The sequence below is a fragment of the Agelaius phoeniceus genome, chromosome 4 (genome assembly GCF_051311805.1).
Source record: "Agelaius phoeniceus isolate bAgePho1 chromosome 4, bAgePho1.hap1, whole genome shotgun sequence".
NCBI classification, from domain to species: domain Eukaryota; kingdom Metazoa; phylum Chordata; class Aves; order Passeriformes; family Icteridae; genus Agelaius; species Agelaius phoeniceus.
Genome location: NC_135268.1, coordinates 65,288,762 through 65,302,488, shown reverse-complemented (window position 1 = coordinate 65,302,488; position 13,727 = coordinate 65,288,762). Strand labels below are relative to the sequence as shown.

Here is a 13,727-nt window from a genome sequence, read left to right as displayed (position 1 = left end):
CAGCTTTTCTATAAAAGTCATCAGATAGTTTACATGCATTTTCATAGATGGCAGAGAGCCAACAAATGGTCTATTGGTTATGTGATTTTGTCTAGTAGTATCCTGTTAAGGTTTAGATGTCCAAATTGTTTCATTTTTTGTGGTGTCATGAAAGTGCTTTCTGCCTGAAATAGTGTGTAAAATTGAATCACAATGTAAATTACAGGACTAATTATGAAATAGAAGTGGCCTATTTCATAATCTTTATTATTTTAATATGTATTGTCACCCGAATGCTTAATAATTTCCTGTTTGGGGAAAAAAAAAAACAACCCAAGAAACAAAACCAAAACAAACAAAAAAAACCCCAAACCAAACAACCTCCTTCTAAAAAAAGTCACCCAAACCAGAAAATCCAATGAACCCAAAAATAACAGCAACAAAAGACAGTCACTAGAGAAATTTCCTTGAAAGATTCTACCATAAAACAATTGTGTTTTGTGGAATAAAGGAAGTGTAAGCAATCTTATGATGCCCACACAAACCTCACCTGAAAATTTCAGTGAAACTGAAGAATTCTTTACATCAAGGATTTAGGGACTTTTAAGTACCAGACAATTAGAAGTTCTCAGTTGACAAATTGTTTGACACTCAATGACAGTTCATGTAAAAAGTTTCATGTAATTGCAGTAACACAGTGTATTATATTTCCAATTAACGTTGAGATTTATACCAAGTACTAATGCACACTATTTTGGATGAAGAAAGGCCTCCTTGTGTACAGTATGCATGTAGTGCTCTGAGCTCCTGTGCCTATGGCTGCAGCAGTGAATACTCCATCTTGCCTTGTTGCTTGCTTTATCCATGTTCTGAGAAGTCCTGGCCATGTTGCAACACAACCTCCTTGTGCATCCTGTAATTTTATTCCTGGTCAGACTTGGTTAACCAAGCTTCTGCTGCAGTCTTGGCTGATTGACAGGGAATGTTGGGTATTCTTACCAACAACCATTCTGCAGTCTCATAAGAAAAGAAATTCACATGAATTTTTGATAATTTTAAATGGAAGGGGAGTCACCCATTTTGGGTCTCTTCCTTTAGAATGGAAATTCTGTGGCTTTGTTCTTACTGCAGACCCTCTCAGTGCTACCCCAGAGGTGGCAGTGGGTTTCAGTGGTGACTTCATGAATCTTGGTGTTTTGGATAAAGGCACTGCATTAATGTCAGATTGTGTTAGGAGAAATTGTTAACTTAGACCATTATTATGAACCTCCTGTCTGATTGAAAGAAGAACTGGCATATATCAAGTGCCAGTTTTGGTCTTATTTATCCCTGAGAAAAAGGTGAAGTGCTTGCCTGTTAAATAATGGTCAGTTTTGAATTTTCTCTAAAAGCCAGGTTTGGTCTAGAAGTTACAAAATTACTTGATTATCTAAATTTTCATGTAGGAAATATGAAGTCCATGTTTAATATGAAGACATATTGCATATCATTAGCTATAAATGGCCCTCCCTTTGTGTCTGTGGGAGTGTATGCCCTTACAGAATGAAAATGTATTCTCTTCATTAATATAATCTATCCAGTGTTTCTGACAGTGGAGAAAATGCTGCTGATATTTGAGTGCATACACATGTGATCAGATTTCACATAGTCATCTAAATACTTCTAGATTCTTCATCAAAGTAATACCAGGATCAACCTAGTCTATGGGAATTTATTCCCTCTCTACAGGCTCTTTAATACTGGAAGTAACTCCAGATCAATTTTCTTGTTCAGTTTTTCTGAGCATTCTTAGGGAATGGCATGGTCAGGTTGACAGCTCTGCAAAGTCTTGTCTATTTTAGTGTCACATTTAAAAATTGGAAATATGTTCTGTACTGTCTTTTTAGTCCTTTATTCTTGTTTTCTTTCTGTCCCATGTTTCATTTTGTGTTGTATATTTTTATTTGAATTCTTAGAAGGCCTATTCTGTGAAGTAAAACATATCTGCTTGTTGATTTAGATGTAATGATGGTTTAGAGTGATCATACTGGTATAGAGTAACCATATTGCAGAACTTATTAACATATTACTATAATTTATTTCCCACACAGACTCAGTACCTCTACCAGTATCATTTTCCTTGGTGGCCTTTGAACAGTTTCCATGTTGTTGATCCTAAATAAAACAGGATAAAAAAAAGTTTTTTAAAATAAAATTTTTCCTTTCTGATCTCTTGTATAATTTTTCTGCTTTTATGATCCAGCGTTGTTGCCTCTGATCTTTTCAGTGCTGCTTCTCTTGGGTCAAAGCTACTCAGCAAGTACAAATACTGTTTGCATTGATTGTGGGTGTTTTTTGTGAGGGTTTAATTTTGATTTTTTTTTTCAGGCTAGTAAATGTGATAAGCTTGATTTGCTGCTTTCATTCCCAGTATTTAACAAAGATAAAGTGTAGGAGACAACTAAGTAGGAGAACATGTCATGCCAGTGCACCAGGCATCTGCAAACTGCCTGTCTTGCTGTTTGTCACCATTAAATCAACAGGCATTCAGTAACATTCTGTTTCATTAGAAATTGTTCTCCCCAGTGATTCTGGATTTAATTTGCAACTTTCAAAGAGATTCTTAGAAATTCCAGGGATACTAATGGGTACTGTGTGTCTTGTTCCTCGCTTGTTCCCAGAAAACTCTAGAAGCTCTGCCTGAGATCAGTGCTTTACAAGGTCCTGTTCCTTATGCTGAGTTTCAGTTAAAACTATGGATTTAGTTTGAAGTGTGGGCAAAGACAGAAAGGGAAATATAAAATTTCCATGGGCATCAGTTTTCTGCCATCATTAAAAGCCAAGACCTGTAGTTTTAGGGGTGTTTTGAATTTTCTACAAAACAATTAAGATTTGTACAAAGGTTGATGTTTCTCTGACCCTTTTATGCATTATCTTCTGAGAAAAGCTGTTGCTGTCAAAATCAATGCTTCATGGGCACTGACATTGTGCATATAGAATGAATTTTCCTCTTATTTTATGAAGAAATGGAAGTGATCTGTAATGTTTTAGAGATGTTTCTCTCCTGCAGTTCCTTTCAGGAACATTCCTTTCTTGGAGTGGGAATTTATTGTTACACAGTTTGTTCTCTGGTGTTACTTCCTGAAGAGCAGGATGGATTCCAACATCCATCTTACCTCCCTGGATTGCTCTAGACTAGATTTCTGGAGATCTCTCATCAGGCTTTCAGAACTGCTCTTGTCTTCCTTCCATCCAGACATCTTTGTCTGTCACCTCTTTGGTGCTGACAACTTGTCCAAAGCAGCTCTTGCCATCCAGAACACATTCTGTCTATTTGCATCCTCAGTTTTACAGTGGCCATCCTGTGCTTGTCCATGAAGTGTGGACATGGGGTGGAATGTTTGTCTCTCTTTAGGCACTGCATATTTTTGAACTGTGCTTTCTAATGCTTTCTTCTAAATATTGCTACAGGCAGCATTGAATATGGAGATGACTTGGGTCAATCAGTAGCCCATACCTATTGGGTAATGGAGTTCAAATATCTCTTTTTTTTCATAATAAAGACAGTTTGGGTGTCACCATGACATGGGGCACAGGCATCAGTCATTAACAAATTAGTGTCAGAGTTCTGTATGTCCAGTGGAAAAAACCAAATGCTTAGACAAGTTATTTGAGAGATAGAGCAGCTATCTCCAGGCAAGCATTTTCTGTTCCTGAGAAAATGAAAATCCAGTGGCTGTAGCCTTTACCAAAGGATTAGAGAAGAAAAATGAAAAATTTTAACATTGGAGAATCTCTGATGCAGCTGCTTTTGTCCACCAGAACTTACTGTACTTAGACTTGCTTGTTAAATTTTTATTTGTATAACTTTTTATCTGGCTTATATGACAAATGTTATAGATGTAAATATGCTAACTTGTATCTGATTACAGTTAACCTTAATTACTTTAAAATGGCTTATAATAAGCTGTTAATCTGGTGTATGCAGAACATATACAAGATGGCTTTTTACTATAACATCTGTTAGGTGTAACGTAGTAGCTGCAAGAAATAGCTTTTCTGTTGTTAAAAAAATACAAAGCAAAACAAAAACCCAAAGCAAAATAATAAAAACCCAAAACAAAACAGAAACAAAAATACCCATGAGCTGAGTTCTTGACCATTTACAAGTATTCTGTGCCCAGACTGTCATGCAGGTGGGCCTGGTATCATGTTTCTTTTGTGGTGAGAAAAAGAAACTTGATAAGCTTTTGTGACTTCAAATATAATTCAGCTAGACTGTTTGGCTGCTGTTTGATTTACTGCTTAATGGTGGATATTCCCTGGTGGAGACCTGTTTTCTCCTTTATATTAACCTCCTGTGAATCACATTAAAAAAAAAATCTGCAATAGATTTTTTTTTAATCTAAAAGAGGAAAAAGTAGCATTTTCCAGGTTATGTTTTTGTTTTGTTTTTGGTTGCTTTGTAGCCTCTATACCTCTAAAGGTTCTGCAAGTTACTGCTTGATTGCAGACGTATCTTAATTTTCTTTTGCCAGGGAGAGCTGGTGACTGCATCAAAGGCAATAATTGAGAAAGAATATCAACCCAAAGTCATAGTGAGCACAACAGGACCAAATCCCTTCAATAAACTCACCGATCGAGAACTGGAAGAATATCGCAAAGAAGTAGAAAGAAAGCAGAAGGGACCAGAAGGTTGGTTTCTCTGTGTGTTTTTTCTGCAATAGACTGTAATACCAGCAAGTTTCTTAGTAATTGGAAGGTGGGTTACCTGCAAAGACCATGGAGAAATTACCCAGCTTTTGCATGTTTCAGTTTTTCCAGTGTGAATTAGAAATCTGAAAAGTATATTAGAGATAAAATGTGTGATCTAAGTGTTTTAAGTGTGTTCTGTAAAATGCATAGATCTCACTCTAAAATTGTCCTTGTAGACAAACTGGGCAGTAGGGCCAGTTACTCCTGCTGGTAGGAAGTTGAAAGCTTCCATCAAAAAGGTGTTTTGGTACTGGTTTTGTTCTGCTTTGTTTCCCTTGGCCCTAGAGCCTAGGCTAAGGTCAGGGAATGATGGTGCTACATAGCAGCAACACTGCAGGTTTTTAAGTCCTTGAAATTTGTGGATTTGAGAAGTACATTGAATGGAGAAGATACAGATTAACATTGATTGTTGCTTGGAAATGTGACATCTTGTGGGGACTTCTACCAAAATGGACTTTTTCAATTATCCTAGAATTATGACAGTTTTGTGCTATAAAAAGAGGCCATTGCTGCCTCTGAAGTGGTTCTCCTGCTTTACTTTTGAATAATTTTAAGGGATGATACTTAGAATGCTCATCTGTTGTGAGGTTTTGAATTTGAGTGATGCAAGAATCCAAAGTGCTGTTTCTTTCACAGTGTGTGTTCCCTGCAGTTGCTTCTTGGGACCACAATGTAGGAACCCCTGTGTTTTGTTTATGAAGTACTGAGTGGGGTGGGGTGGGGGGGATGCTGTGCTGTCATGCCTGTTTAACTGCATACCTTTATTCTCTCAGTAACAATGCCACATCCTTCTTAGTTAAGGTATCAAAATATGGAGAGACTGTGTTACTGAGACAGACACCAGCTGGGGAACAGAGTGCAGTGCTTAGAAATCAGCCCATCAGTGAGCAAAACACGTCAGATAAAAAGTCTCTGGATTTGAAAGGGAGATCAAACACCTTTCAAGGAGCAGATACGAAGACTTTACAGGATCGTAACGTATCATCACTGTCTAAGTCTTTAGATAATGCTCAGTTTGCTGCTGCATGGGTTTCTTGTCAGACCATGCAGCAAAGCATCCCACATCTAAATGGAGAAGAGCCAGATGGGCAGAAGTCCTCCCATAAGGAATTTCATACTGCAGTGATCAAAGCACTAAGGTCTGATCCTGACCTTTTGGCTGAGGCCTCAGGTATTACTAACATGGTACAGCTGTGCTTGCAATCCAAGGAGGTTACCTACACCATGTGGAGATTCTGTCAGTTGACTCTCATCTGTGGGACTGATTGCACTTTAATTGTGTAGGTGAACTGGATGGAACAATGCTTTAGTGTTGTTCCTGATTTATGGTGTACTCTATTAATGTTTTCCTTTGGATCTAGGGCTATTTAAAGCTGGAAGCAAGGGGAGCCCTCCTTACTAATAACAAATAACTCAAACCACTTTGAAATCTGTTTGGAATCATATAATTACTGCATGTTTTTCTGATTAGCTGTGCAGTCTTCTTTTCTTTTGGGATGCAATTTTGTTTACTCCAAATTTCAGCAATACAAAGCAAGCAAAAGAGTGTTATCTTTTGTAGACCTGGTAACATATCCCCTCCTCCATATTTGTTTATATATTCCCGGTGGTTTTGCCTCACAAGTTTTCTTTATAACAGCAGCATAAACGAATTCCTAAATGATTTCATTATTCATGCCTGCTTAAAGAAGAAAAACCCCTCCCAAAAGAGCTGCAGAGCACAACAGCGACTTCAACAGTTTTGTTAGTATCAAACTGTCGCTTAATTTTCTTTTGCTTGTTTTGGTATTATTTAATGTCCTGGCAGAATTTTGATTCAGAAAAATGTGTTGGTATCTTTTGTGCATGGAGCAAAAAGACACTTGTTTTCTTACATGCAGAGAGGTTTTATTTGCCTTTTTAATTTCCCTCTGCCTGCCCCTGCAGAGCCTTCAGAAGATGGCAGGCCACAGAAAGAGAAGAGCCCCCCTGACCCCAGTTCAGCTCGCACTCCTCCCAGCACGCCCATTAAGATAGAGGAAGGTACGTTCTGCTCCCTGGGGCTGGGGGAGCCAGGAGCTGCATCCTTAGTGACTGATGCATGGAGTACATGAACTAGAGCTAATACCAGTCAGTGACTTCTTGTATTTCATTGTTGTACTACCTACGAGGTACTCCACTGAACTGTGAGTCTAACAGGTTTGTTTACAATAATAAAGAAGTGTGCATTAATATAAAGACAAATTTCCATCTCTTCAGAATTGTCATCTCTTGGTGTTTCTCAACTGATTTACCTTTTTGTACATTTTCTGCAAGGTAATTGCTCTTACTAAATGAAATAGTGTCTGATGGTGAACCAGACACATATCTAGATACTTTGGTAAATCTTCTTCACTGATTGCACATTTCTTAAACATTATTGTACTTGGATTACACCTCAGTAAATATTTTTCCTACTCAATTTGAATGTAAATTTGCTTATTTGCTCACCTTATGTCATAGTTTTAACTAAAATGAGAGCAGGGCTGCTGAAGTTGCTAATTCCCTAAAAAAAGGATAAAATTATAATCTTGATCAGGTGTAATCCAATTATTGTCTTGTTTCCCTTACCTTGTACATTGGATATATCACGTGTCTGTTAGTCTGCCATTCACTACTTCATCTCATTCTGTTTTCTACAAGAATGGTTGCAACCATTCTTCTAACGTAACACAATGGCTGTGATGAATGCATAGATTCTCTACTTGTGCTTTTTTCTTCTTGTGGCTGCGTTACAAACAGGAGATGGATATGCTAAAGAATACCTGTTACCATAGTAAGTATCATTCCATACTCTGACCTGCTTTTGTGCTTTGCTTCACTCTTGCATCTTTGTTTACTAAGAGTTTTTTTTGTTTTGCTTTTTTTTAAAAAGCAGGCTTTTTCAGTTGAGATGTTGAGTTCTTTAGTTCTCAGTTCCATGTAATTCCAGGCAGTTGCAGATCTCATGTTAAAGCACACTCCCCCTTTGAGAGAGACTGTGAAAGTCACCTTCTGTGTTTCCATATCTGTGTGTCCGATTCCTCAGTTTAAAAAAGAATAGTCTGAAGTGGCCTGGCAGATATAGCTGAAACAGCCCTGGGAGTTTCTGCCCCAATAGTTTGCTGCTGCCCACACAGCTTGGGCCTGGTTACAGAATGGAAGAGTTCCTAATCTATTCCAGAGCTAATCCACTGACATGGATTAAAATTTACCCAGCAGACTTCTGCATGGAAATGGATATGGGACTACTCCTATGTTTTATGTTAACTGTAGGGAATTCAAATTCCAACCAAGAAATGACAGCAAGTACTTGGTGGCAGCAACTTCTACAGCTGTTTTGGCTAGCTCTGCAGGGTTCCTTCAGATTATACTTTAAAGGAATAAGGATGTTTGTATGTCCTGTTATATCCAAAAGTCAGTCTGTTTGTCATAGGTGTGAAAGTCAAACTATATTGTAGACACCTGTGATGTTACTGATAAAGTTCTAAAACCTGGAAGTTCTTTTAAACAGGGAATTGTGTTTGACAAACTCTTCTAGTTGTAAAAGTTTTCCAGGACAAACATACAAAGCTTATTTTAGAGAATAACTGGAAGTTCATATCATGATGACTTCATATCATGGGAGAGGTTCTATTGAATGACAATGTTGTCAGTATACAACCTCTTCTCAACTTTCATTCATCATATTCTTTCTATTTAAGTATAGCTGAAATCAGTTAAGTGTTTTTTAACTCAGTTATAGCCTAGTTTGTATGTTTGTCCACATTGTTGTGCTGGAAAAAAAAACCAACAAACCAAAACCCCATAAATATTTATATTCATAAATAATGTGAATTATAAACACACACCAGTATTGATATTATGCTTTAAACTCTTAAGCCACAGTGTATATGCGTGTGTGTGTGTATATATATATATAAATAAAGTGAGAGCAGAGATGTGAATGTGATTATCTTAAAAAAAACTTCTAAAATATTGAGGTGCTGCTGAGTTCTTAAACTGTAAATAGGTTTTGCAGCAAGAAATATATTTTTAAAGCTTGCTAGTTATGTTACTGAAATCCATCCAGTAGAGTAGCAGGGCATTTACATGTTGTGTGCTGACTTAATTGAATGTGGAAGGTGTAAATCTTCTGAGTTCTGGTAAATTATTGCCCTTAGCAAACTAGATAAACAGATGTTTGCTTGATTCCAGCATCACATTAATCTATTTATTAAGAATGATGGGATCTTGACAAACTGGGAAGGATGGCAGTCCTGGCTTAATGAGTTACAAACCCATTTATATTTATTCAATGCTCAGGCCAGCTGGCAAATGCTGTTTGAATGCCTGTAGCTTCCTATTCTTTAATTTGAAGAATCTCTAAACCCTTTTACAAGACTTCAAAACTACCTTTTAAACTTAATTTAAAAAATATAGAATAAACCTGACAGTCCAAAATGGTGTCTGTTCTAAAAATTGGGCCAACTAATGAATAGAATATAATTTTTTTTTACTTGGAAGGGATCTACAGTGACCATCTAGTCTAACTGCCTGGCCCAATTCATGGCTGACCAAAAGTTAAAGCTAATTGTCCCAATGCCCCTTGAACACTGCCAGGCCTGGGGCCTTGAGCAGCTCCCAGTAAGAAGGAAGCTTATTTCAATGTCTGACCACCCTCTCAGTGAGGAAATGCTTCCCAAAGTCCAGTCTGAACCTCCTCTGGTGCAGCTTTGAGCCATTCCCACACATCTTGCCACTGGACCCCAGGGAGAATTCAGCAATGTTTTCAGTTCATTCCTGAAACATCAAATCCAAAAGCAGGGTAGTGGTAGTGAAGAACTGTAACTGGTGTTTCTTATTAATGTGTGTCTGCCATACATAGACAGGCTCAACTACAGCTTCAGGAGGCACCTTGTACTGTACATAACTGCTTTCTCTTTTTTGCTCTGATTTAAATCCTGCCTGCATTATAACTTTTAAACTGCTAACTTGTGCATTCTGAGTGGATACTAGTGTGTGGTGCTTTTTTAACCTATTAGAAGTTCATGGTGCTCTAGGCAAAACATGTTTATTTCCTAGCAGGTATTCACAGAACAGAGCCCTCTAAAATATATCAGAGAATTATTAATTATTATTATCCCATCTGGCAGAAGTAAAAAGAACACTGTCATTTTTATAGGAAAAATGTAAAAGTATCAAGTATTTTCTGTAAATTCTTGTGAAAGGCTTCAGTCTTTTCAAATTAAAACAAACAAGATCTCCAAAGGAGGAAAAAATAGTTGCCTTTCATTTGTGCCTCACAATGAGCACGGCCTGGATTTTGCTCTAAATTCCTCCTTATGTAACATCAGTGGGGATGGATGTGGCCCAGCTCGCGGGCCCCTGCTGGCTGCAGGCACTGACAGCAGTGCAGGGAACCCCACAGAGTGCTCCTTGTTCAGCCCATGCACTGAGAGCAGCCCTAAAGTGAGCATCCTAAAGCACAGCCAGGAGTGGGGACAGTGTTCCACTTGAGGGAGGAGTGGTTCAGTTCCCCTTTGGACATACAGCCACCACTGGACTCTTGATGTTCCCTTTTACAGGGTGAGTTTGGCTCTTGACATCACATACAATAAACAAAACAAGCTGTATTGCATAACCTGCTGAGCTCATTTAATTTGATAAACTACATGGATTTTACTTATAGGAATCCATAATATGTACTCATATCTTGCCAAAAAAAAGTGAAGCCTTTGTGATAGGAACTTATATTTTGAAGCAATTTCTGTTAGATCTCATGGAAGAATATTATGAAAATCTCTTCATTGGGATTGTAAATTGGCAAACCAACAATTTAGAAATTAATGGATTTGCATGTATAGGATCACTGCAAATCAGCAATTAATTTTATCTTTCCAAAAGAAATAAGAATAAAAGTATGGAATTGAAAAAAAAAAACCACTCTACTCAATGTGAGTGAAAACTGTAGGTTTAATTCCTGCTTTATTGTACAAAAGTATTGTGTTGCCTGCAAATATCACGAGTAAAACAGCAGCAAGGTCTGAACAGTTACTTTCTTGCTGATGCAATTCAGCTTTATCTGTTCTGGGTGAAGAAGCTTCAAAACAAACAGACCTTTGGAATATCTTATTTCTTCTGTGCCCAAAGCTGGAGAACAGCCCTATTACAAAGGCTCTCATGCAAAGTAAATATATTAGTTTCTTGTAGAGCACGCTCACCATCCACTTGCCTCGCTTGCCCTGCTCCAGGGACACTTTTGTAAACTGACTGTCGCTGTCTGTCCGTCCACCAGAGACACGGCAGGACCAGACCTACAGAGATGACAGTGATGCTGCAACCTTCAAGCAAACCCTCCCAGATCTCACCCCCGATGAGCCTTCGGAAGCACTCGGCTTCCCTCCCTTAGGGAAGGAGGAAGGGAGATGTGATCATGATGTGCCCAAAAGCCAAATGGAACCACCTGCAGTGGAAAATAAAGAACCCCAGTCCCAACCCGCTGAAGAGCCAGCAACACCAACAGCTGAGGAGGGGACAGCAGCTGATGCAGGTAGCGATGAATCTCCAGGGAAGTCCCCATCGAAAAAGAAAAAGAAGTTCCGCACTCCTTCCTTCCTGAAGAAGAGCAAAAAGAAGAGTGACTCCTAAAGGCCAACCCACTGCAGAAACACTGTCATATTTTAAAATCCATTAACCACTAGAATGTACCAGATCGTACTGAGTGTTTTGTCTTACTGTGTAAATGAATGCCACAATTAATCCAACCAGCCCCTCAAGTTATGGCTTGATTGTTTAGGGTTATAACCAGAAACTCCTGTCCAAAAAGGTGCTAATCCTGTGTGTTCAGCAGCTGCCACAGATCTGATCCCTAGTTTGTAATCAAATGTAAATGACTTCCACGTGGAAGGCATTGATTCAGTATTTTTAATTTAAAGCCTGCACTGCTTTGCAAAAGAATATAAAAAATTCACAATTAAAAATAAAACACCCATTGCTTACCACAAGAAGTGTTCTTTCCAATATTCTGTTCCAAGTCACAGGTAAATTTCTTAAATTTTGAATTTTAGAGAGGATGCTTTTGCAGTGGTGTTCTCAAGGGGGGTGAATTCTTGAACTGACATGTAAACTTCTGCAAGCAAGCGAGTACAGGTTGTGGTTTGGCCAAGCTTTGAGGCTCTCCATTGCTTCCTCTCTTTCTCCCTTCTCACTGTTGTTACAAAATGAAGGTGTTTTTCACTTTGTTTTATTTTATAACTGGCTGGTGAAATCAGTCTTTGTCTATGACTGAAATGTCCGTGGTGTGTTCCGCTCCTGTTGTGTGTTCAAAGAGCCCAATCTTGGCCTGGTTTTTTTACTTTCTAGTGAATTACAGTTTAAGGGAAATCTGTCTTTGCTCTTGCCTCACTGAGGCATGTGGTGATTTGGCTGTTAGAAAAGGTTAAAAAGTAACTGAAGTAAAAGTTGGTGGTGTGAGCATGGGCAGGTGTGTTTTGGGCCTTAGCACAAGTTTTTTCATTCTTTTAAAAATCCCTTTGTTGCACATGCAGCCTTGCTGTGCATGAACCCCATGTGCAGCCTTTTGTGTTTGTTACTTCCCACTGACAAAAATGTAAATGCATTACACTATTTCACCTTGTTTTATAGTAATTATATTTTCACTTACAAAAGCTGGCGTTTCTTTAAATCTTTTTGTTGCTGTTGCCAGCGGTCAAGTGCAGAAATCCCGTGTAACCTTAAGGTGTATTTTCACCGTTTGCTATAAATGTTTGTTTAATGTGCAGCATGGCAAATCACTCTTGCCACTGAGTTCACTATTTCCCACTTATTGCCATGCTTGTGTCTATCACTGATTATAAAAGTAGTTTAAGATCAGGCAGGTCAAGCTTGTGGAATTCTCTGGAAAGCGGGCGCCGTTCCCCGGCCCAGGGCCGGCGGGGCAGTGCCCATTCTGGTTTCTAGAATTTGCATTTTGGGTTTAACAGCAGCAAACCCCAACACCCCGTGGGGGTGAGGGCAACACACTGACTCACAGTAAGTGTCTGTAACACAACAGAACATGGATGTAACCTTTTAGGACAATATTAAATGTTGCAGTTTGTAAACTAGCAGAGAACTAATGCCTTACATTGATGCAGGGCCGGCTGGGTGGAGCGGCTCTGGGCGGGCAGAGCAGGGCCCGTGCCGGGCTGGGAGGTGCCGATGCCTCGGGCTGGTTTTGAGCGGCGAAGGGGAACAGCTGGAAGTGGAATTGAGCTGTCAGTGTTCAGGTGAGAACAGAGGGGGCGAGGTGGCCGCTGGGGCCGTGGGAAAGGTGACAGGGCCGGTGTGGGCCGGAGCCCCTGGACAGCAGCACTCAGGCAGGACTGCATGGCACGAATGGCTTTCAGCTTCTGCTCTAACATTGTATGTCCTTGTACACTAGGAAGCAAACAACACTTATTTTGCTAAATTGTGTTTTATTGCAGGGTCGTAACTAAATGACTAATCGCTCTATGTTTCAGTTCTTTACTGAAGTCCCTCCATTTATCTTGACCACATATGCAATGACTCTTAATTTCTAATTTTGTAGTTTGTTCTTTTAGTTCTTTGTATTACAATATGAAATGTAGTCATGTATGGTATGGTTACACACTTTGGGGCAGAATAAAGTCCTGTATTTTTCTTTCTTTCTTGTATCATTAAGTTCTACTCACAAATAAAACTCTTCAAAAAAAAAAAAATCATGCTCTGCTTTCAAACTTGTACACTTTTATTCTGTAGCCTCATTTGCTTAGTTTCTTTTAATGATTAAGGTGTTGATTAGTGATGGCTTTTCTTCTCAGAAAATACTGAAATTGGCTACGGCAGGGCTCCCTTCCCAGAGCTTCCCAGCTCAGCAGTGGGCAGAGCCTGGTGCTGGCTCCTTCCCCCACCCATGAGCTGGGTCAGCATGGCATTGTCATCCATGGCTGGCTCCCTCAAGGAGGCCTTTGGCACCTTGGGTAAAATCCTGGCCCTTTGTGCCTCAGCCAGACAGGGATGTTCAGTTCAGAGGG

General features: G+C 39.1%; 1 protein-coding gene across 12 annotated transcripts in view; it reads left to right on the top strand.

Moving 5' to 3' along the window:
- ADD1 (adducin 1) overlaps positions 1 to 13,410 on the top strand; it is a 63,715-nt gene extending 50,305 nt beyond the window's left edge. For 5 of the 12 annotated variants that reach the window (XM_054632847.2, XM_077177779.1, XM_054632843.2 and 2 more), the window contains 3 exons: positions 4,497 to 4,653; positions 6,640 to 6,735; positions 10,988 to 13,410. In XM_054632847.2, coding sequence (XP_054488822.2) covers positions 4,497 to 4,653; positions 6,640 to 6,735; positions 10,988 to 11,340 — 606 coding nt within the window. In that variant the 3' untranslated portion in view covers positions 11,341 to 13,410. Of the gene's footprint in view, positions 1 to 4,496; positions 4,654 to 6,639; positions 6,736 to 7,473; positions 7,509 to 10,987 lie in introns of those variants that run through there. The other 7 variants (XM_054632855.2, XM_054632854.2, XM_054632852.2 and 4 more) reach the window with 3 other exon arrangements.
- The last annotated feature ends 317 nt before the right edge of the window (positions 13,411 to 13,727 follow it).